General features: G+C 55.2%; 1 protein-coding gene across 2 annotated transcripts in view; it reads right to left on the bottom strand.

Annotated features, from left to right (window-relative positions):
* The window catches only part of JPH3 (junctophilin 3), a 106,795-nt gene that overhangs the window by 63,384 nt on the left and 20,002 nt on the right, over window positions 1-23,409 (bottom strand). For both annotated transcript variants that reach the window (XM_007994298.3, XM_038008180.2), the window contains exon 2: window positions 1,510-2,287. In XM_007994298.3, coding sequence (XP_007992489.2) covers window positions 1,510-2,287 — 778 coding nt within the window. The remainder of the gene's footprint in view (window positions 1-1,509; window positions 2,288-23,409) is intronic.

Raw genomic sequence — 23,409 nt, 5'->3', positions numbered from 1 at the left:
CCTCCTATTATTTATTTTCCTGTGGAACGAGTATTACATTTATGATGGAAAAAATAACCACTGATTCTAATCTGTTCTTAAAATCCCAGGTGAGTAGTCACACGTGGGCTCCTGTTTATTTCCCTGGCTGAACATTTCTGGGGGAGCAGGGAAGGGCAAATAGAGCAATTTTGGACCTCAGTGTCAGGTGGTAATTCATGTTTCTTTCAGCTTCTTAGAATCAATCTTGTTTCCCTCTAAAACAACAGAAGTCACGAGTGGCATATTCTGCCAACAAACCACAGCCACCATTTTTGTTTTTCACTGTAGATCATGGATCACTGAAAATCAGAACCAAATGGGCTGAACTTTAATTAGCGACAGGTCAGGAAGGGCTGAGTCGCACCCAAGCTGGGAGCTTTCCTGGAGGAACTCCACGTGTGCCCCGGCTGAGAACACAGAACCATCCAGAAAGACGCAGGGAAATGTCCCCCAGGAAGCCTCCTGCCTGGGCAGCCCATGGCTTCCCACGCAGCTTCCAGATCCCTGTCTCAAGCCTCTCTGGGCTACGCCAAGGGCCCTCCTCTGGCCCAGGAAAGCAAACGCCGGTGGATAGCAAAGGCTCTGGTTTTTCTGAAACACCTTCCCGAGTCTTGACAAAGCCCTTTAGTAACCTCAGTTACTTTAGAACCCAAATGTCTACCTATGGGACCCGTGGCTTTCCACAGGGGAACTTCCTCCAACCTGCAGCAGGCAGCTCCTGCCGGCCACAGCCTTCCTAGGACCAGCCCCTGGCTCACACACTCACCCACAGGAGCCAGACCCTGGGCGCCTTCCTCCAGCCCTGAAGGCCCCACCCTGCACCCACTCCTAAAGGTACCCACAAGCCTGTGGACCCCACCCACAGTCACCTCTGAAGCCATTCCTTAGGGCCTGGAGGCCCCACTGGACCCCAAATTCAGTTAAGTCATGCAGTGATTTAGAACAGCGGCTGCCCCAAAGCACCAGGCCTGCATGAGCCCCTTGCCAGGCACCCACAATTGGCCTCCCAACTGCTGCCATCTCCCAGGGTCCAGGAAGAATCCAGACCTCAGGTCTGCCTAGCGGAGGCAGCTCCTAGTCGCCTCCTACAGCCCTGCAGTGCTGGACCTGCCACCCCTACCTGGTGGTGTCTCCCCTCCAAGCCAGCACAGCAATGCTCCAATGCATTATACCAACAGAACACACCACCTTCTTTATCCACCAACATTTTACACTAAACATCGCCATACAGAACAGAGAGACACTGCTGGGTTTAAGGAGGCTGTAGGTCTCTGCACCCTCACAAATCAACCGTTCCTCTGCACCAATCCCGCCCACAGTCACCTCTGAGAACCTCCAGGGAACTCTAGGGGCATAGTATGAGAAACACCAGGGTAGGCCTCAAACTGGGCCCAGCACAAGGCCGTGGGCAACAGCAGGACTGAACAGACCGGGCTCACAAACACCTTCTGGGCACCAAGAAGGGCCCCCGCCCCCTCGCCCTCCTACCTGGAAGCCGCGATCTCAGCCTTCTGCTTGGCGATGGTGGCAGCCCGCTCAGCGGCCTCGACGGCGCGGTCCACCTTCTCGCGGATCTTGCTGGCCCGCAGGGGGATGAGGTTCTTGCGCTTGCCGCTGACGAGGATGTTCTGCTTGTACTTGCCCTCCTCCTTGGTGCCGTCCGGGAAGGTCATGCAGCCGTAGCCGTGGCGCCGGTTGCTGGCCCACTCGCCCTCGTACTTGAGCCCGTCCGAGCGCTGGCTCACGCCGAAGCCGGAGCGTTTGTCGTTCTTCCACTCGCCCACGTAGGTCTCGGTGGTGGTGGCGTCGATGTCGTCCTCGATGACCGCCAGCTCGGCCTCGGCCTCGCCCAGGCTGATGGTGGAGTGGATGTCGCTGGCCGTGGAGCTGACGGTGCTCATGCCCGCCTCGCTGCGGAAGGAGCTCTGCTTGCTGCGCTGGCTGGCCAGGCTGCTCTTGGACTCCGACTTGCGCAGCTTCAGCCCGCTCAGCAGCGAGCGCCGAAACAGCCCCTTCTTCTTGCTCTTGAGGATCTCGGAGTCACTGTGGGCCACGAGCACGAAGCCCCCGCGGGACACGGCCGGGCTGCCGGCCACCGCCGGAGAGGCGTCGGGATGCAGCGCCGTGCCGTTGGTGTGCTCGCTGCGCAGGGAGTTGATGGACGTCCTCAGGGGCGAGCGGATGACCGCAGCCATGCCGTACGGGACGCTCTGCCGCACGCCATAGCCCTGGCGCATGCCACCGACCCACTGTCCCTGGTAGGTCCCTGGGGAGAAAAGGAGCAGGGGTGAGTGCCTAGCGACAGAGAAGAGGGCACAGCCTGGCCACGGACAGGGTGGAAGCGGCCACAGTCCTGTCTGAGCTTCCTGTTGTTTTGCTTTTTTTGAGAGAGGTTCTCGCTGTGTTGCCCAGGCTGGAGTGCAGTGAGGCCATCACAGCTCACTACAGCCAGGAACCCCTGGGCTCAGGCGATCCTCCTGCCTCAGACTCCTGAGCAGCGGGGACTACAGGCACATATTACCATGCTCTGCTAATTTTTAAATTACTTGTAGAGATAGGGTCTCATTATGTTGCCCAGGCTGGTTTCTAACTCTTGGACTCAAGTGATCCTCTTGCCTCAGCCTCCCAAAGTGCTGGGATTACAGGCATGAGCCACACCACTCCTAGTGTGCTTTCTATCTTGATGAAACCTGGTGAGGTTTGTGTGGAGGCAGACAGACCACGGTGCCTTACAACTTCTATCACCAGTGGCTGTTTCTGAACACACCTCCACCGTGCTTCTCATGGCTGGATCTTGTTCTCTCTTGGAAACCGGGAAGAGAGAAGGGAGGCATCAGAGTCTGTGGTGCAGAGTGAGGACCACAGAACACAGAATGAACACGGAGCCCCCCACCATGGGGACAAGGAAACGCGTCCTGGGTCAGGAGGCCAATGAGTGGCAGCTACAGGGACACAGGTGTGGGCTACACACTAAGCACTGAATGGGCTGCTCTGGGAGGCAGTGAGCTCCCCATTGCTGGAGGTATCCAAGAAGCGTGTGGAAGACCACACAGTGGACACACCACGGAAGAGATTCAAGGGCATAGGGAAGAGGCAGTGGCCCAAGACCTTCAGACATAAAGTCAGCAGACGCGATATCCCCAAAAGAAGGGAGGGTGGGGACTGAAGCAGGTGCCTGTGCACCTCGGTTCTCAGCAGCACTGTTCCCATGACTGGAAAGGTAAAGGCAACCCACAAGTCCCTCACCCAGTAAATGGACAGACGCCATATGGTCTGTCCATACAATGGAACATCATTCAGCCTTGAAAAGGTAGAACATTCTCCCACAGGCTGCAACGTAGATGAATGCCAAAGACATTACACAGAGTGAACTGAGCCGGGCACAAAAGGCCACATACTGGATGATTCCATGTACACGGGGTCCTTCAAGTAGTCATGCTCAGAGGTGCAAAAAGTAGCGCGGAGGGTGCAGGGGCTGGGGCGGGGCGTGTGGGGTTAGTGTTGAATAGGGACAGAGTTTTGCAGTGGGATGAGGAGAAAGTCTTGGAGGTAAATAGCGATGACAGCTACCTAGCACCATGAATGTAATTCATGCCACTGAATTGTATACTTAAAAGTGGCTAACACGGTACATTTTGTATTTCTCTTACCACAATAAAATAAAAAGGAAACCCGGTCAGCAGACCTGCGCCCATGTCTTGCTTTGTGAGCTGTGACTTCAGGCAAGTTTCTGGGCCCTGCTAGCCCTCAGTGTCCTCGTCGATAGAGTGGAACTAAGACTCCTCATGCCACAGGTCACCGTGAGGACTGGGCCTCAGCACGGTGCCCAACACGGCAAACCTCAGGCCTCAATTTGTCCTTCGAGCTTCTCATTGCAGCCAGGCACTAACGGAGTGGATGTGCCACCCTGGAAAGGGCTTTTGCGGGGAGAACAGCGGGTCCGTCCACCACTCTTCCAGCTCACAGTAGCACAGCCCACAGACCAGAGGCCTGGAGGCCGAGACTTACTGATACGTAGGTTTTATCCATTCCCCGCTATTTTCATAAAACTTTGGAATTACCTGCCAACATCTCAAAACCAAGAGATTTTACATAAAAATTCAGCTGTCTCATATCTCCTGAAAAATGAGAACCTGGCCACCCCGACCTCTCTGTTAAGAGGACAAAACGGACAGGAGCTGGCAGCAGCGGCTCCCGTCCTGCCAGTCACTTTTTTTTTTTTTGAGACGGAGTCTAGCTCTGTCGCCCAGGCTGGAGTGCAGTGGCGCGATCTCAGCTCACTGCAAGCTCTGCCTCGCAGGTTCACACCATTCTTCTGCCTCAGCCTCCTGAGTAACTGGGACTACAGGCGACTGCCACCATGCCCGGCTAATTTTTTGTATTTTTAGTAGAGACGGGGGTTTCACCGTGTTAGCCAGGATGGTCTCAATTTCCTGACCTCGTGATCCACCTGCCTCAGCCTCCCAAAGTGCTGGGATTACAGGTATGAGCCACCGTGCCCAGCCCTACCGGTCACTTTTTAAACGGAGAGGCTGTAGCGGGTGGCAGGTGCCGCCATCTCTTGGAGCGAAGCAGCCCTTCACTCCCCGCTGCCCCCCACCTTCCCTACCCAGGCCCCCTCCACGCACGCACCCCTCACCAGAGGGCGGGATTCAAACTAAGTGTGGAATTCAAAGTCCTGTAGCCCCAAGTGACCTGTCCATCCCCAGGGTATCCCCACACCCTGCCACCTTCACTCACCACCCCCCAAAGGGTCCTGATCCTCCCAAGCTTTTCTGTCCAAGGCTCTGTTCACACACTCTCCTCTCTCAAACTCCCACCCTCCAATCTAATCCCATGGGCTCCAAGCCAGCCCCACCCCTCCTCCACCCCAGTCCCCAGGCCCACAGCCGCCATGCCCAGCACCGGCGGCATCCTGACTCAGGACAGCGGCTGGGGTCCAAGATGTTCCAGAATGTATCTTCCAGCTCAGCCACATCACGAGCCCCCAGAGGGACTTGCGGTACAGGCCCCTCATGCCCCACATGGCCCATGGCCCAGCCAGGCAGAGGAGGGGTGTGCAAGGATCACCAATCAAGCTACAGCCCCAGACAGAGCCCCTGAGGCTGCCTCACTCCAAGAGATGGTGGCACTTGCCACACACTGCAGTTTCTTTGTTGAAAAGTGATCAGCAACGCGGCCTCTGAGGGCAGCTTCTCCAGGAGCAGAGCCTGAGCTGGGGGTCCTGTTAACATGACTTATTTGGAGCAGAAGGCAGGTGCCAGGAGGAAGGACATGGCAGCAGGGGACCAGGCTGAGTGAGGTGGACTCAGCGGGAGGTCAGCTTCAGCCTTGTCCCACTTTCAGGCGAGGGGGTCAGATGTTTGTACTCCCACACTGGTTGGTCATTCTGTACCCCCAAAGCTGCTTGGGGAGGCAGCTAACCTGGAGGCAAGTCCATGCCATCAACATTGGAAGCGACCTCTGACTCCAGTGATGGGGTTCCTGCCCTCCCACCTGCCAGGCCATGGCACCTTCTCCTGCAGGAGGCCGAGAACCCTGCAAGCAGGGATGTGTGTGGACCTGACCCCAGGGACCCCACGAGGGATGTGTGTGGACCTGACCCCAGGGACCCCACGAGGGATGTATGTGGACCTGACCCCAGGGACCCCACGAGGGATGTGTGTGGACCTGACCCCAGGGACCCCACGGCACCGCTGCACACCTTTCCAGAGCGTCAGCCTCAGAGGTCCCAGCACTGGGGGCAGTTGTGGTGGGCATGGGGAGAAGGCAGAGGGGGCAGCTGACTCAGAACCACCCGGCACCCCAATGCGAACCACACTGGGGGGAAACCCTGTGGCTTGCTCCATACCCGAACGCCCTTCCAGGCTGGGGTTTGTGAGGGGGAAACTGGAACTAGGCTCAGTGGGTCTCAGGGGGTGGCCCTTTACTGAGGCCAGACCCGCCCAGACAGTGGCCTTCCCACAGCCAGTCCAAGCGGGACACAGGCTGCATCGCAGGGACCTTCACCCCAAGACTGCACCCTCAGCGACTGCCCCTTCCATGTGAGGGCTGTGGACAGACTGTCAGATAAAACACAGGACGCCTGGGAACATCTGAGTTTCAGATGAACAACGTGTCATTCTTTAGGGGACACACTGCATGGGACATACTTATATTTAAAAAGCATTTGTTGGCTGGGTGGGGTGGCTCATGCTTATAATCCCAGCACTTTGGGAGGCCGAGGCAAGCAGATCACCTGAGGTCAGGAGTTAAGAGATCAGGCTGGCCAACATAGTGAAATCCTGTCTCTACTAAAAATACAAAGCTAGCTAGCCATGGTGATGGGCGCCTATAATCCCAGGTACTCAGGAGGCTGAGGCAGGAAGATCACTTGAACCTGTGAGGTGGAGGTTGCAGTGCGCCGAGATCATGCCACTGCACTCCAGCCTGGGCGACAGAGCAAGACTCAGTCTCTAAACAAATAAATAAATAAAAATAAAAAGCATTTGTTGATTACCTGACATGCACATGTAACTGGATGCCCTATTTTTTGTTTTGTTTTTTTGAGATGGAGTCTTGCTCTGTCTCCAGGCTGGAGTGCAGCAGTGCAATCTCAGCTCACTGCAACCTTTGCCTCCCGGGTTCAAGCGATTCTCCTGCCTCAGCCTCCTGAGTAGCTGGGACTACAGGCGTGCGCCACCAGATCCAGCTAATTTTTTTGTGTGTTTTTAGTAAAGACAGGGTTTCACCATGTTGGCCAGGATGGTCTCGATCTCTGGACCTCGTGATCTGCCCTCCTCGACCTCCCAAAGTGCTTGTTAAACTGGGCCGCCCCTCAGCTGAAAGTCCAGGATGGTGGGCTGCCCCCACAAAGTGGAGGATCACCCTGGAAAGAGGAGAGGCTCACCCACTCCCCAACGTCCCTCCTCCATCAAGGGATGCTCCAGCCTACAGACACAGATGGGAACAAGAGCTGAAAAGTGAAGGCATCACGGATAAAGTGACGTGGTCCCCCCATACAGTGGAATATTCCTCAGCCCTAAAAAGGAAGGAAAGCCGGGCACCTGCTGCTTCCTGGATGAGCCTTGAGGCCGTCATGCAGAGTGGAACAAGCCAGGCTCCAAGGGACAAATCCTGTGGGATTCCACTCTCATGGGGTCCCTGGAGTCATCAGATTCACAGACATGGAAAGTAGAACGGAGGGTGCCAGGGGCTGGGAGGGAGGATGACCAGTGAGTACTTAGTGGGACCGAGTTTCGGTTTGGGAAGATGAGAAAGTTCTAGAGCTGAGGTGATAATGGCACCCACCTCTAGGTTTAAGTAACACATGAGCTGACGGAGCTCTGGCCATGCCTCCCGGCACGGAGTAACAAGGGCCGCCAAAGCCCTTCCTGCCCCGTGTTTGCAACTGCACGGTGCTGGGTTTTTGCCCCCCGTGGGAACATAGCTCTGATTTTATAAATGATATAAGAAAAGGGCTTTGGCTACACGAAAGCACATCGGCTTCATTCAGTTCTGTCGTGACTGCTTGTGTAGCCTGACCTCACCACCCCACAGCAGAGGGCACCAAAGCGCCAGGGACAGGCAGCGAGGGACAGGGCTTCCCCCAGATGGAAGCTCTGCGGGCTGGGCCTCCACACTCACCGCAGTTGCTCCTCTCCCTCCCTCCCTCCAAGCAACATCCACTGTGATGGAGCTATTGAGCGCACGCGCCTGCACCATCAGCTCGGCCACCCCCAGCCCTTTGCATTTATGCTGGATTAAGTAAACAAAAAGTCTGGGCTCAGTTTTTTTCTTTTTTTTTTTTTTTGAGGCGGAGTCTCGCTCTGTCACCCAGGCTGGAGTGCAGTGGCCGGATCTCAGCTCACTTCGAGCTCCGCCTCCCGGGTTCACGTCATTCTCCTGCCTCAGCCTCCGGAGTAGCTGGGACTACAGGCGCCCGCCACCTCACCCGGCTAATTTTTTGTATTTTTTTTAGTAGAGATGGGGTTTCACCGTGTTAGCCAGGATGGTCTTGATCTCCTGACCTCGTGATTCGCCCGTCTCAGCCTCCCAAAGTGCTGGGATTACAGGCTTGAGCCACCGTGACCGGCCTGGGCTCAGTTTCTTGGCTGTGCCAGCAACACCCTAGTGCTTGGCGGCTACCTGCGGCCGAGGGCAACTGAGCTGGATAGTGCAGATGCAGGACACCCCCCACCCCACCCCAGGGCACGTGGTGGAGGCCTCTCCCAAGGTCAAGATCCAAAGCTGTGGGGGGCAAATCCCAGGCACCAATTCCCAAAGCCTGTCCCATCGAACCCAACTGGTCACCTGCAGAACAGACAGCTTATGTGCAAAAAGACGGGACCCAGTGCCGGGGGCACAAAGCTGCCCCGCCAGCTGCCCATCCCTATGGGCCGCCGAGAGGGTCTGTCTCGGTCAGCATGGCCCCCAGGGCTAGATAATGTTCTGTGGGCTCCAGCTGCCCTGGCCCTGGGGCCCCGGAAGACAGCCCAGAGGCAGGTGGGTTGACAGGGTGCCCTGCTTCCTTCCAGACCCTCTCAGGAGGGTGTGGCTGCAGGGGATGTCGGTGCTGCCTCCACACACAGGTGCCCCGGCTCTGCTGCCGCCACCTCACCCACCGATGGCCCAAACATGGTGAGATGGAGTTGGAAGACGTGAGTGGACCCCAGGTGAGGACCAAACCCCCTAAACCTTGCCGGTGAAACACCGACTAGAACCACCACAGACTCGCAGAGAGCAGACGAGATGAGGCCACCAGCAGGTGTCAGTCGAGCCGCAGCTGTGTCCCCGCAGGGCTGCACCCCTCCCTTCCTGTTCTGCCAGGCTGGCGCCGCCTGAGAAGCTGCATTCCTAATGCTCAAGGGACCTGCTCGGAGATCCGCTGGGACGGTCACTTAGCACCTGGCCTGCATGGTCAGCAGCATTGTCTGAGTCCGAAAGCCAGAGCCCTGGGCCAGCATAGCCCCTCGGCGGGCCTTGCGGGTAAGTGCGGCCAGCAGGCTCTTGCTGTTGCCTGTCTCTTGCCAGGGCCCGCACATCTGACACACTTGTTTATTTTCCTCCTCTGAAGCCCCACCCGTCAGCTGACATTCTTCCCAAAACATTAGTTTCGGAGCCCGGGCTCCCAGCTGGGGAGAGCACAGCCCCCACCCTCAGAGGTGACTCAGAAGTGGCTCCTGTGGGCTTCCCATGGCCTCCCCGTTCCCAGCTCTGACACCCCTCTGGCCGGCCCATATCGACCAGCACCCATCTTCCACTTGAGCCGCTTTGGCTGGGTTTCTGTCCCCTGTACCCACTCTCCGCCCAAGATGCCCCAGAACAGACCCTTGTCCTTGGGGTCTTTGCCTGTTATGCCCCCTCCGGGACCCTCGCAGCAACCAGGCCCTGGGCACAGGTCTAATGTGACGGTGAGAGCCCTACGCTAGCCAACAAGGGCATTCACAAAGCTCCAGGGCTTTCTCCACGGATGGCCCCCATGCCCCGTGCCTGTCCCTCCTGCCTCTCTGCACCTGCTTTGTCCCCAGCTGCAGGGAGCCCCATCCATTGCATGGCTGTTTCACAAGCACATCAATTACAAGCTAATCCTATGCCGCAAGGTATTCAGGTCACTCCTCCATTTTCATAGCTAATCTTTATATGATGTTAAACTTTATCCTTTGGATAAATTCCTAGAATGAAATTGCTTGGTCAAAAGGAAGGTTTTGGGGTTATAGTTTTTAAGAAATTACCCTCAGAAAAGACTCTAAGAGAGAATATCCCCTACCTTGTTACTATCAACACTAGATAGTTTTTTATTTTTCGAGATGGAGTCTCATTCTGTCGCCCAGGCTGGAGTGCAGAGGTGTGATCTTGGCTCCCAGGTACAAGCGATTCTCCAGTCTCAGCCTCCCGAGTAGCTGGGACTACAGGTTCCCGCCACCACACCCAGCTAATCTTTGTATTTTTAGTAGAGACAGGGTTTCACCATGTTGGCCAGGATGGTCTCAAACTGCCTTCAGGTGATCCACCTGCCTCAGCCTCCCAAAGTGCTCGGATTACAGGTGTGAGCCACCGCGCCCGGCCCATCAGTTAATTTTGTTGTTGTTGTTAATCTTAGCGGAGCTCTGAATAGTTATGTCTGCTGGAATTTGCTATAGGCTTAATTGCATTTCTCCAAAATGCATATGCTAAAGTCCTGCCCACCATCCCCCCACCCTCTGCCACCTTAGAATGTCACCTTCTTTGGAGATAGATAAGGTCTTTAAACAGGTGGTTGAGTGAAACACGAAGGCACTGGGGGCCCTAATCCAATAGGCCTGGTGTCCTTCTAAGAAGGGACTCAGAGGTATACAGAGGGACAAGCCCATGAAGACAAAGAAGAACCAACTCTCCCGGCACCTTGACCTTGACCCTGACCTTCCAGCCTTAGAACTGCAAGGAAATAAACTGTGGTTTAAGCCACGCTGTCTGTGGTATTTTGTGATGGCAGCCCAAGAACACAGAATTCTTAGTCTCTAGTGAGGTGATTAACTATATAAATAATGAAGCAAAAGTTAGGACAGGGGAGGTGTAGTGGCTCACGCCTGTGATCCCAGCACTTTGGGAGGCTGAGGCAGAAAGACTGCTTGAGCCCCAGAGTTCCAGACCAGCCTGGGCAACACAGCAAGACCCCGTCTCTATCAAAATTTTTTTTCTTTTTCTTTTTTTTTCCTGAGACAAAGTCTCACTCTGTTGCCCAGGCTGGAGTGCAGTGGCATGATCTCAGCTCACTGCAACCCCCACCTCCCAGGTTCAAGCAATTCTGCCACTTCAGCCTCCCGAGTAGCTGGGATTACAAGTGCACACCTCCATACCCGGCTAATTTTTGTGTTTTTAATAGAGACGAAGTTTCACTATGTTGGCTAGGCTGGTGTTGAACTCCTGACCTCAAGTGATCCACCCACCTCGGCCTCCCAAAGTGCTGGGATTACAGGCGTGAGTCACTGCACCCAGCCACGGTTTTGTTTAAATTAGTGTGTGTAGTGGTGCACACCTGTAGTCCAGTTGCTTCAGCCCAGGAGGGGTTGGAGCCGAGGAGGTTGAGGCTGCAGTGATCATGCCACTGCACTCCAGCCTGGATGACAAAGCAAGACTCCATCTCTTAAAACAAAGTTAGGACAAACCAAGAAAAAGGATAAAAAGCCAGATTGCTGAAAAATATAAATAATGAATGAAAGGAAGAGTTTTTTCTCCTTCTGCAGAACCCAGGAAGAAAAGTTTCTAGGCAAACAGAATCAGACAAGCTTACCCCAGGGCACCAGGCAGAGGAGGGTCGGAGGAGGGTCGGGGGAGGCACAGGAGTGCTAGGGAAGTGCTCTTTTTTCCGCCAGTGCTTCAGCAGGCACTGAGAAAGTGCTCATTCTGAACTGAGAGACCCTGCCTGCTTCCCCACCCAAACAGGAGAATTACTTCATCCGGGAGAGAGATGGAGAATTCCTCCGAAAAAACAGACTGCAGCCAGAAGCGAAGGCTGCCACACACACAAGTTTCCACTCAGCTTTTTGGTACCTCACTTTCATACATGAACAGTCAACCGTCCTCAGACATAAGGAGAAGCCTTGGCAGGGAAGAAAAAGACCAAAACGTACAAATAAGTGGGGGAAAAAAAAGGGGGAATCAAAAAATGCAGCAGGTGGGAGAAGACATCAAGGGACCAGGGTTTAAATCCTTAGGGATAAAATACAAAATGAGAATAAAATGCTATTAAAAAGGAAAGACTAGGGAAAAAAGCTCCCGGAAATTAAAAGTATAATAGCTAAAAGAAATATTTTGGTAAATGAGCTGGAAGATAAAAATCAAGAAAATCTTTCAGAAACTAGAACAAAAAAAGAGGTAGGCAAAACAGTAAGAAAATTAAAGGATTCATCCAGAACACCTAAACTCTAAATATCAGGAGTTCTAGAAAGCAGGAAAGGAAAATAAGCAAAGATTTAAACAGGAAAGTCTCCTGGAATGGAGGGGTGTGAGCGTCCAGACTGGAGGGCTCACAGATACCACACAATGAGGGGAGACACACCCAACCAAGACACAGTGGCATGAAATTCAGAACTCAAACAACAAAGACCCTAAATGCTTCCAGAGAAAACCAAAAACAGATCACAAATAAAGGACTGAGAATCAGAACAGCAAGGGCTTTTCAAGAGCAACACTGAACCTAGAAGTCAATGGGAAACTGCACCTCCACTGCCCCAAATCAAGAGCAAAAATGATTTTCAACCTAGCATACTATGCATACCAATTTATCAATTAATCAAGCCACAGAAACTGTATCTTCCTTGCATCCTTTCTTAGGAAGCTACTCCAGGATGTGCTCCACTCAAATGAGGGAGGAAACCATGAAAGAAGACATGAGGAAATGAGACACAGGAGAGGTGAAGGAAATATCCAGGAAGACAGGAGAAGAATTGGGAAGAAGGCAATCAATTGATAAACAAACGTATTTGTATGTTTGTGTGTATTACTGAGAGAATCTGGCAGGTTTGCTCAAGTGCAAGCTGCATTTGAGAGGTGTTTCACTGAGCAGCTGGAAGCTGAAAAAAGAATTAACTGGTGATTTAAAGAAAACTGCAATTGAGAAAAAGTGAGACAATTACTAACTCAAGCTATGCATGAGAAGTGTACAGAATCAGACTCCATTGCCTGGCTCAGCAGTAAGCAATACTCACATAGTCATAATGAAAAACACTGAGTATGGATTTAACAAAAAAAATGCAACATAGCAATATTGAGATAGCAGGGAGAGGATGGGGGTCTAAGAGACTGAAAATCTCCATCTACTACAGTAGGAAGTCAACAGATAATGGCTAAAAGTGAGCATGAGCTCAGGAAGCGGCAATCACACACACTTGGAAACATGGTGGTCTCTGAAAACACACGATTTTTGCTCCAAGCTCTAATTTGTTTTTAGCACCAAATGACACCTTAAACTATGGGCACACAGTATCTCAATAAGGATTAAAAATGTTAGAGGAGGGGAAGGAAAGATGCATTTATGAGAAGATTCTCACAATAGTGATACTAACCTCATTTTTCCAGCCACAGAAACTAAGGCTCAGAGGGGACGGGACTCATATGTTGTCGAGGTGGGTGAAGACCTGAGCCCAGCCTCGATGCACAGTCCTGCTCCCCATAGAGGACTGTCTGGCAGATGCCCTGTCCTTGCGTATTTGGAAGTATGCTGAGGAATGCCAGGAAGGGGCAGGTCCAGGATCTCCTCAGAAGGACAAGCGGAGAGGAGTCAGCAGGGGTGGTGTCAGAAGGTCTGCAGATGAGGGCGAGGAAGATGATTGTGACAGGGTGCACATGCCAGAGGCCAAAAGCACCGTGTGCAGACACCATCCCCCCTAGGGTGGGAGGTGCCAGGAACAGCAGCTGACCCCAGAGGTGGGCAGCAAATAGGACCCAGGTGCGTCTTCACCCCGAGGAGAGTAGCAAACAGGACCCAGGTGCGTCTTCACCCCGAGGAGAGTAGCACATAGGACCCAGGTGCGTCTTCACCCCGAGGAGAGTAGCAAATAGGACCCAGGTGCGTCTTCACCCCAACCAGGTGAGAAGGGATTCGGAAGGCCAGTGCCTCCAGTGTGGGGGCTAAAGGTTCACCAATCTGTGCTGTGGGGACAAGACTCAGTCAGTCAACTGAGTGGAGCAGCCACACCCCAAGCGGCTTCCAGAGTGGACTCCAGGCAACATTTTTACTTTGCATCTTCTACTCTCCACATTGGTTCATCGCACTAGGTCTTTTTTTTTTTTTAACTTTTCCTTTTTAAAAAATACTTTAGAGCAGTTTTAGCTTTAGAGAAAAATGAGTGGAAAGTACAGAGAGTTCCCATCTCTGTACCCCCTCGCCCCCCACTTCCCCTGATATTAGCATCTTGTACATCTGTCACAATTGATGGGCCAAGACGGATACGTTATTAACCAGAGCCATGGTTTTCATCAGGGTCCACGCCTTCCATGGATGTGCACAAAGGCATCCAGACATATACCCGCCATTAGAGTATCTCAGAGGAGTTTCACTGCCCTTCAAATCTCCGGGGCTCCACCTGTCCGTCCCTTCTCGCCCCCAACCCTGGGCAACCACTGATCTTGCCACTTTCTCCAGAGTTCTGCCTCTTCCAGAATGCCATCTAGTTGGAACCCCATGGGATGTGGCCCCTTCACAGGGGCTTCTCCCGCTGAGCAACATACATCAAAGGCTGCTCCGCGTCCTCATCACTGTTTGCTTATCCACTTCCCTATTCAATGGCAACTTTGTTGCTTCCGACTTTGGGCAATTACAAATAAAGGGAATGTCTTTTTCACATCCAAATTAAAAAAAAAAAAACCCACAAAGATAGGATGGCCAAATCTTAGAATAAAGAGCATTCTTTTAAATCAAATGTACGTTATCTTTACCAAAACTCCTGCGTCAGCTGCTTTTTGTTTTGTAGCAGGGACAGAAAAACCTTCCTGAGCCACCCCAGCAGTAGCCCAGCAGTCAGGAACCCCAGCTGCCGTGTCTGAAGGACACGGTCTGCTGGCATTTGCTGAACACTTGTGAAATACCAAGACAGCAGCAGGCATGGTGTCACTTCCCCATGGCACACAGAGGCTCAGAGAGGTGAGGTCACTTGCCCAAGGCCACACAGCAACAAGAGGTAGAGACCTGAGCCCTCCCCACAGGGTTAGCCCTGGAGCCTGGAAGGAGCCTTGGAGACTCTGGATCCAGCCCTTCTGTTCCCCCCTCATCCCTGACATGGAGGAAGCCCCATACCCAGTAACTCTGGCTGATTTGTGGACCCAGGACAAGGCTTAGAAGTGGGGCTCATCTATAGACCCTACTGGACACCCTGTCCACTGGCAGCACAGTGACCCCCAATATTCCCACCAGCCCTGAACATCCTCCCAGCCACACCTGCTGGGGACCGACTCTGCTTTCTCTTATCCCGATCTCACCCGGGAGGGCTAGGGTCTCCCACCGACCATGAAGGCTGACGCCGCCAAAGCCACTCACCACGCATCCGGGCCACGCTAGGGGTTTCCACAGGCCACTGAATCGATTCTCGCACAGCCCCGCGAGGGAGACATTAGCATGTTATTGTGCCCATTTTACAGATGCCAACACCGAGTGACGAGGTTAAGCCACTTGCCCAGGTGCTAACATCGGGGAAGCATCTGAGCCAGGACCCCTACCAGGCACGTCTGCTTCCAAAACCCACACTCTGTATGAATATTCTTTACTGCCACCGGGCAACAGAGCAGGCAAGGCCAACACCCACAAAGATCAACTCCGGCTCTGATCACGACCCGGCCCCACCCAGCCCCTCCCTCACTCAAGAGGGCAGACACCAGTGAGGGGGGGCTCACTCGGAAGTGTAGCAGGTGGGGAGGGCACCGCCCAAGGTGGCAGCCCTGTGCCCAGCATGGGGGCGCTGGCCACTGAGGGCCAGCCTGTCCTGGGCCATGGAAGGGTCCTGCTGCTCCTTCTGACCTGCCCACGCCAGTGCCGTCCTCTCCCAGGTAAGTAGATTAGATGCACAGGCTCAGGAGACCTGGGCGTCCTGCTGGCTTCTGAATTTTAGCCTCGTGCACGCCTTGTGGGGCCTGGGAGAGCAGGAACTGCCCCTTGCCCCCAACCCCGGCTTTCTCCCTCCTCCCTGGGGTGTGAACCCAGGGGAGGAAGGGACAGGATGCAGCACAGAAGGGCGCCCTTCCCAGTCCTGCCCCACCCCGACCCATGCTCCCCTCACTGCCCGCTGCAGAGCTCTGATGTTGGGAACGCTCACCCAGGGGGCGGTGGGGTCCACGGGCTGGCCTGGCAGATAGCAGGGTTAGTGGAAACCCCTGCGAGGCGCAGGGTGGAATGCAGGGTGCCTGACTGATGCTATTACCTGTGCAGAGATGGCGCCGTGGGGCAGGACTGGCCCCTCTCCAAGGAGAAGATCCCCCAACACACACACACCACCTGCCGTCATGGGCGGAAACCGGGCAAATCTCAGCTCGGCTCCTGGCTGTTCGCTTCCAAGCCACGTGACCTCAGAAACAAGTCCTTGACTTCTCTGAGCCTCACTTTCCCCATGTGCAAGATGGGGATAAAAATCAATCCCTCCAAGCTACAAAGGAGCACAGCAAAGGGATGAGAGGCTGGGAGCTGCAGCCAGATGCCTGGCACCAACAGCCGTCACGGTCCCCTCACTGTACCTGCCTATAAAACGGGGACCACAATCTCCACCTCCAACGGCACTGGAACGGGTCTGCATTTACACAGCACGTTAGACACACTGGGCACGAGGCCTGCACCGTGTGTCTGGTACGTAAAATCCATGGGTGGTCTCGGTGGTCTAACCCGTGAGCACGTAGAGGCCTACAGAAGGTTCTGGAGACTGCTGCTGTTATCGTGACAGTGGCACCACCTGGGAACTCTGAAATGCAGGCTCTGCAGCGGATTTTCAGCTCACTCCAACAGCTGCATCCAGGAACTGGGGCTGGGGCCCTACAACGTGGGTTTAACAACCTCCAGGAGCCCCGACGCTCCTCAAGCTGAGCCACGGCTCTAGGGCAGAGGCTTGAATTGGAATCACCCGGAGAACTTTGGAAACTAATGACCGGCCTCGCCGTCCGGCCCAGAGATGCTGATTCGGCAGCGCTGGGGGAGGCCCGGGCTCAAGGCTTTTAAGAGCTTCCCAGGTGATTCTTATTTCAGAACCAACCCCGTTTTTAAATTATCTCTTAAAAAATACATTTTAAAAAAATAAATAGAGATGGGCCCTCACTATGTTGTCCAGGCTGGTTTTGAACTCCTGGCCTCCAGAGATCCTTCCACCTTACCCTCCCCAAAGTGCTGGGATTACAGCCATGAGCCACCATGCCCTCCCCTATTTACATGATCTTTTAGGATCAACAGTCTTGTGGCTGAAGAGCTGTGCCCGAGTGAAGCTCATGTCTTCTCTTGAGAATCCCTTGGCCCCAGCCGGCACCTGCTCCCGCCACTTTCCCTCGGAACATCTGCATTTCCAACCAGCCCAACCTTCCCAAGGGTCAGGGTTCTGGACGTGCACGACCCCATAGGCTGGGTGGCTCTGTGTGGCGGCCTCAGGCTGAGGATGGCGTGGGAGGGAGGCCGCCTAACCGGGGTGTGGCCTGGAGCAACAGACTCAGGCAGGCCTATCGGTATGGGCAGCTACGAGCCGGTACCTTGGGGAAAACCTGGGCACAGAGGCCCCCACACCACTAGGAGCCTGTCTCTGGGCCCCAGGTGAAACCTCACAGGCCTCAGTCTCCTGGGCACTGGGCTCAACGGCCGTGGTGGTGCTGGGAGGAGACCCCAGTCCTCTTGGAGGACTCAGGGTCAGAGACAGAGGCAGGCTGGTGGGAGTCGTGTGCTCAGGCTCCGTGCGAAGCCACCAGGGTACAAATCCCAGCTCCATGGTGATAACCATGCAGCCTGGGGCTAGTTAAGCAACCTCAGTCTGCACATGTGCAAAATGAAATATTATAGGATAAAAGATTCTTACCCCACAGGGCTGCCTTGAAGACCCAGTTACTAAGCACAAAACAGCAGGAGTGGCCTCACAGACATTAGACCCCGGCCCCACTGTTGCTCTTGGCACCCCCAAGGAGGCTCCTCCCCCACCAAACACCTGTTGTAGGGGAAACGCCCCAGATAGCAGTAACTTTCGCATAATCCAAGAACAACCTGAGCTAAGGAATCCGGGAGTGGCCAACCTGGAGAGTCCCTCCTTGGCTCTGAGGAACCTCTGAGCCCCTGGCCTGTCCCGTGGAACACGCGCTGTGCAGGGGCTTGAGACCTTGAGTTTTGGGTTGAACGACGGTTGCCAGGTGGAGGTTGTTAGGGGAGGGTATGGGGTGAATGTGCCATGTGAACTTCATGTGAACTGCAAGCCGCTGCAGTTCTCCCATCGCCGCACTCCCCTCCCCACCCCGTGGCCTGCAAGAAACCCCGGGTCTCCTTTGCTAGCCCTGGGTCACTTCTTCAGCCCTTGAACCCTGTGTTATACCCACCGGTGTTGGCAGGGGTTTGGCACAACATTTGTTACAGCCTCATGAAGGCCCCCCAGGAATCCCCGTTAGAGCCTCATGTCCCCCTCCGGGTCTGTGCTCTGAGACAATGTGCAGCGGGTGGGACAGTCCTCCTCCTTCTCCTCGCCACTTCCTTCTCGGGACCTCGGCTGCAGCGTGCATGCTGGCCCTGTTCCTCCTGCTCAGGGGACCCCTCTGCGAAAATGGCCAGTGACCCTGCAGCACCGAGGGCAGGGTTCAGACCTCTCACGTGGGTGCCCGGCGGCTGACGATGGGGCTGGGTCTAGGCAACCTGCGAGCTGCTGGGGGCTGGTGTGGAGGAGAAGGATAGCAATCGGCCAGGACCCCCGAGGAGGGAACACTGAGGGTTCAGGAATGGCCCACCTGCCCAGCACCGACTGTGCCCTCCAACAGTCACAGCTGTCACTGTCACCCCACTTCCTCCAAACAGACCTTCCTCTTAAACAGACCTCAGCGTGCCCAGTGGTCAGTCCCCAGGTAGAGCCCTGGAAAACACTTCTCAGCTTCCAGAAGTCTCTTTTTAAAAGAAGCCATGGGCCAGGTGTGCTGGCTCACAGAGGGACTCCGTCTCAAAAAATATATAAAATAAGACCAGGGGAGGCGGCTCATGCCTGTAATCCCAGCACTTTGGGAGGCTGAGGCAGGTGGATCACTTGAGGTCAGGAGTTTGAGACCAGCCTGGCCAACATGGTGATACCCTGTCTCTACTAAAAATACAAAATTAGCCGGGCACTGTGGTGCATGCCTGTAATCCCAGTTACTTCGGAGGCTGCGGCAGGAGAATCCCTTGAACCCGAGAGGTGGAGGTTGCGTGAGCCAAGATCGTGCTACTGCACTCCAGCCTGGGCAACAAAAGTGAAACTCTGTCTCAAAAAATAAAATGAAATAAATAAAAATTAAGAGAAGCTGTAGGGTATGTGTTTAACAGCTCTTCTCAGAGAGTTGGACCCAGAGCTACCTAGCAACCCAGCCAGGCCACCCCCGAATCTCCACCCAGGAGGAAACGGAACCACGCAAACGTTCACAGCAGCACGACTCAGGATAGCCCACAGGTGGAAACAGCCCAAAAGTGACCCAGGGCTAGCAAACAGCCCAAACCTCTGCCAGGTCTGAGCTGCTTCCACCTGTGGGCTGTCCGGAGTGGTGACAGATTCACACAAAACGCGGTGCCCCCCAGTGGAATATCACTCAGCAATACGAAGGAGTGGACTCATGCAGTCCCCACGTGGGTGATTCCTGAAAACAATGCTAGGAACAGAAGCCACACACAAAAGGCCACTCAGCGTCTGACTCCATGCATGCGAAACGTCAGGAGCAGGCAAACCCACAAAGACACGAAATGAGTCGGGCCACCACGGGCGGGAGCCGCGGGAACGGGGAATCGATCACTAGCTACAGGGTTTCTCCTTGAGACGATGAACATGTTCTAAAATTGATTATGGTGAGAGTGACACAACTCTGAATATTCTAGAAACCACTGGACTGTACACTTTAAACGGGTGAATTGTACGGTGTGTGAAACAGATGTCAGGAAAGCTGTATTTTTTAAAAGCCAGGCTTTTTGGAGCCCTTTTTCTGCAATCAGAGAACAAAGGGGACCGTCCATTTGGGGAGCGATAGCTACAACCTGGCCTCTGGAGGCTGCCCCAGCCTCAGCCCTGGGGAGGGCCACACAGTTACCCTGTCCCCTCCCAGCTTGCAGGGACACACCTAGATTTCTGGGCAATGCCAAGGCCATGTTTGACAGCAACACCCTCCATTTCCGTTATGGGGGCTCCACGGGGGGCTCTCACAGGAGGAGGATTTCCCCGAAAGCTTGCTCTGCGGCCTCAGGGGACCCCACCGCTGGACATGTGGTCCCCAGGGAGGACCCCACAGTTTCCAAGCTGTGCCCCTAAACCTCCACAGACACCCCAAAATCTGCCCAGAGGGTCCCTGCGGCCCATGCGATGTGGGGGAGTGTTCGGGCCAGGACCAGCGCAGGACTCAGAGACGGGGCCTCAGACTCATGCACCACTTTCACTCTGAAAGGGGATGAGGTGAGGGGTCCGGAACCTGGGATCTGCAGCTCCCAAGGGGTTCTTTCACAGAGGGAATTAGAGGTTGTTTTGTCAGGGAATGAAATCGTGTCCTTATTTTCACTAAGCTTTACTCGAAATTTAGCATTTCCTTAAACTAGAAGATGCCTCAGCCCACAGGGGTACTGGCCACATCGGTGACTCTGTCACTCATGGAAACGGCACGTCTCCGCACAGCAGGATCTAACACCCTAGGACAGGTTACCCCAAGGCCTGCCCTGGCTGTGGAGCCTGCCACGAGCCTCATGCCCACCCTGCCGCATGTCAGAGCAGCCAGTCGGGGAGGAATGAGCCAAGGACAGCAGTGTCCACCCTCGCCTGCCCCTGCAGCCCTCCATGGACACTGGCTCCGAGCGTCAGCCAGGCCTTGGGGGAGGGATGCCCAAGGCACGGAAGGTGCCTAGGATCTGCAGTGTGCAGGACCACACAGCTCCCAGGAGGCTAGGATGAGAGCCCCGCCCACACTGGAACCCAGGCTGGCCGGGGAATGTCTGGGGTGGGCAGAGTGGACCCCTCCATCAAGGCCCCCACTGCTGCCTCAGAATCTGTGGGGCTGGCCTGGGAGGGGCCTGGACACTCCTGTGGCTCCCCTGCCCACAGCTGACCTCCACCAGGTCCCCCTCTGGCCTTACACCCCTGCGGGACCCAGGTAGTAGCGGCCATTGCAGAGAATGCAAGTCCTCCAGCGACCCTGGGACCCCAGGGCCCTCTCACACCCCCAGTGCCTTGCCAGCACTGGAAGGGTGACCAGAGGCTGAGTTGGGGGCATGGCACTGGCTACACCATCTCCCCAGCCCCAGCCCACACTCCTGGTCCACTCCAGGTTTGGAGCGGGACCAGGCCTCTTGGGGGAGGGGGGGGTTCTGATTTATCAGAAGGAGACCCTGACCATCTCTGGGGCTCCCCCAGACCCCATGCACCCTCAGCTCCTCCTGCAGGTCCCAGCCCTCAGTTCCTCATGGAACTTCTTCTGAGCCTGCCTCTGGCAGACCCCCATCCCAGCCACAGCCTTGCAGAAGGGAGAGCTCTCCTCCCACCCCAGCCACAGCCTCGCAGAAGGGAGCTCTCCTTCCCAGTCCTGTCACAGCTGCTGCTACACAGGCAGGAGGGGCTGTCTGCACCCCCCTCTGCAGCCAAGGGCCACAGCACCTGGTGGTCACTGAGAACGGGGAGCACAGCTGAAGACATCCCCCGCCCCTGCCGAGGGTCAGCAGCACCCGTTCTCACTCCGGCCACTCTCTGCCCTCGCTCAGAGGCTTTGGTGCACCCTGGGAAGCTGACCTCAGACCCAAGCCCAGGAGGAGAGAAGGAAATGGCTGGGCTTTCTGGAAACTTCCCCTGAGCCATCACCCAAGGCTCAGGGGAGGACTCGGAAGGCAGGTGGCTCTGGGGCAGATGTCCTGGAGACGCGGAGACGCACAGGACCAGCGGAGGACTCGGAAGGCAGGTGTCTCTGGGGCAGACAGTGGCAGAGAGGTAGCTGATGGCATGTGGCTGGCTCTGAGGTGTCCCCTGCATCCCAAAGGGGCCCCCTAACACCTGAAGCTCCCACCAGGCTGCGTCGTTCCTCCGTTGGATATAAACCATCTCCCAAAACACCACATGTGGACAAGGTCACTCTGAGATCACAGTGGAGTAAGACAAAAACAGGTCACTGTGCCACCCACAATCGCCAATCATCCCCTCTCTCAGCTAAGATGAGGGACGGCTGCTTCTTGACCAATCTCCGCATTATTTTGGTGCAGATCTCCCACGTCCACAGGCGACAGTGACCGAGGTACCCACAAAAGAATCGATCCCTTTCTAACAGCACCTGGTCTAGTGAGCCCCACATCCCTAGACTCTTCCCTCCCCATCACCCACCCAAACCCCAAACCCTCTGGCCCCGTGGTTCCTGGGGGAGCGTCTGCCCTCATTGCCGGGAGGAACAAACCCGGCCCTTCAACCAGAGCCTTCTAGGGGCTTGGTTGGCTGCATCCACTGTCTGAGACAGTCCTGGGTGTTTGCACAGCAACTGCCCCCCGCAGGCGGCTGTGGGTGGGTTTGTTTCTCTCAGAGGAGAATCGAGAGGGGACGCCCTGGGGCCTGGGGTCAGTCAACACTCCTGAGAACAAGAAGGCACCGGTGGGATCCAGAAGCTCCCAAGCCCAGCCCTGCAGCCTTGGATTCACAGAGCTCAGAACCAGGCACAGACCACCCTGGAGGCCCTTGCGTGGCTGGAGATCCCAGGTCTGGGCTGTTCCCGCCCCGAACTCCCCTCCTCCTGTAGGATTTTGCAGTGACCACCTCCTCCTGCCAGCAGCCCCTCCCGACACAGAGCAGACGAGGGCACTGGCCCTGGCACTCTGGACCAAGTCGGGTCCAGCTGCCAGGGTGAGAAGTTTGTTGTTGACCCCCGTGCTCCAGGGAACCAGTTTCTTTTTCTTTTTGAGACAGTCTCGCTCTGTTGCCCAGGCTGGAGTGCAGTGGCGTGATCTCAGCTCACTGCAACCTCCGCTTCCCAGGCTCAAGCAATTCTCCTGCCTCAGCTTCCTGAGTAGCTGGGACTACAGGTGCACGCCACCATGCCTGGCTAATTTTTGTATTTTTTGTTAGAGATGGGGTTTCACCATGTTGGCCAGGCTGGTCTAGAACTCCTGACCTCAAGTGATCAGGCCTCAGCCTCCCAAAGTGCTGGGATTGCAGGTGTGAGCCACTGCACCCAGCCCAGGGGCCCAGTTTCTATCAAATGCTCCTAACAGTCCTATGAGACCTCTTCACAGGGCCGGAAACTGAGGCAGGTGGGCAGGGAGGCCCAGTGCCACCCCAACAGCCGGACTGTGCGGTCTTGGGAAGTTTGCCGCATCTCTGGCCTCAGTCTCCTCCTCTCAACAGCAGGAGGACAGCGCCTCACAGGGCTGCCATGTGGAATCCAAGGAAAGACGCAGAAAGAGCTGTGGTGTGTGGCCGGGCGCGGTGGCTCACGCCTGTAATCCCAGCACTTTGGGAGGCCGAGGCGGGCGGATCACAAGGTCAGGAGATCGAAACCATGGTGAAACACCGTCTCTACTAAAAAATAGAAAAAAAAAAATTAACCGGGCGCAGTGGCGGGCGCCTGTAGTCCCAGCTACTCGGGAGGCTGAGGCAGGAGAATGGCGTGAACCCGGGAGGCGGAGCTTGCAGTGAGCCGAGATTGCGCCACTGCACTCCAGCCTGGGCGACAGAGCGAGACTCCGTCTCAAAAAAAAAAAAAAAAAAAAAAAAAAAAAAAAAAAAAAAAAAGAGCTGT

This window comes from Chlorocebus sabaeus, chromosome 5 (assembly GCF_047675955.1).
Source record: "Chlorocebus sabaeus isolate Y175 chromosome 5, mChlSab1.0.hap1, whole genome shotgun sequence".
NCBI classification, from domain to species: domain Eukaryota; kingdom Metazoa; phylum Chordata; class Mammalia; order Primates; family Cercopithecidae; genus Chlorocebus; species Chlorocebus sabaeus.
This window is presented reverse-complemented; position numbering and strand designations above follow the sequence as displayed.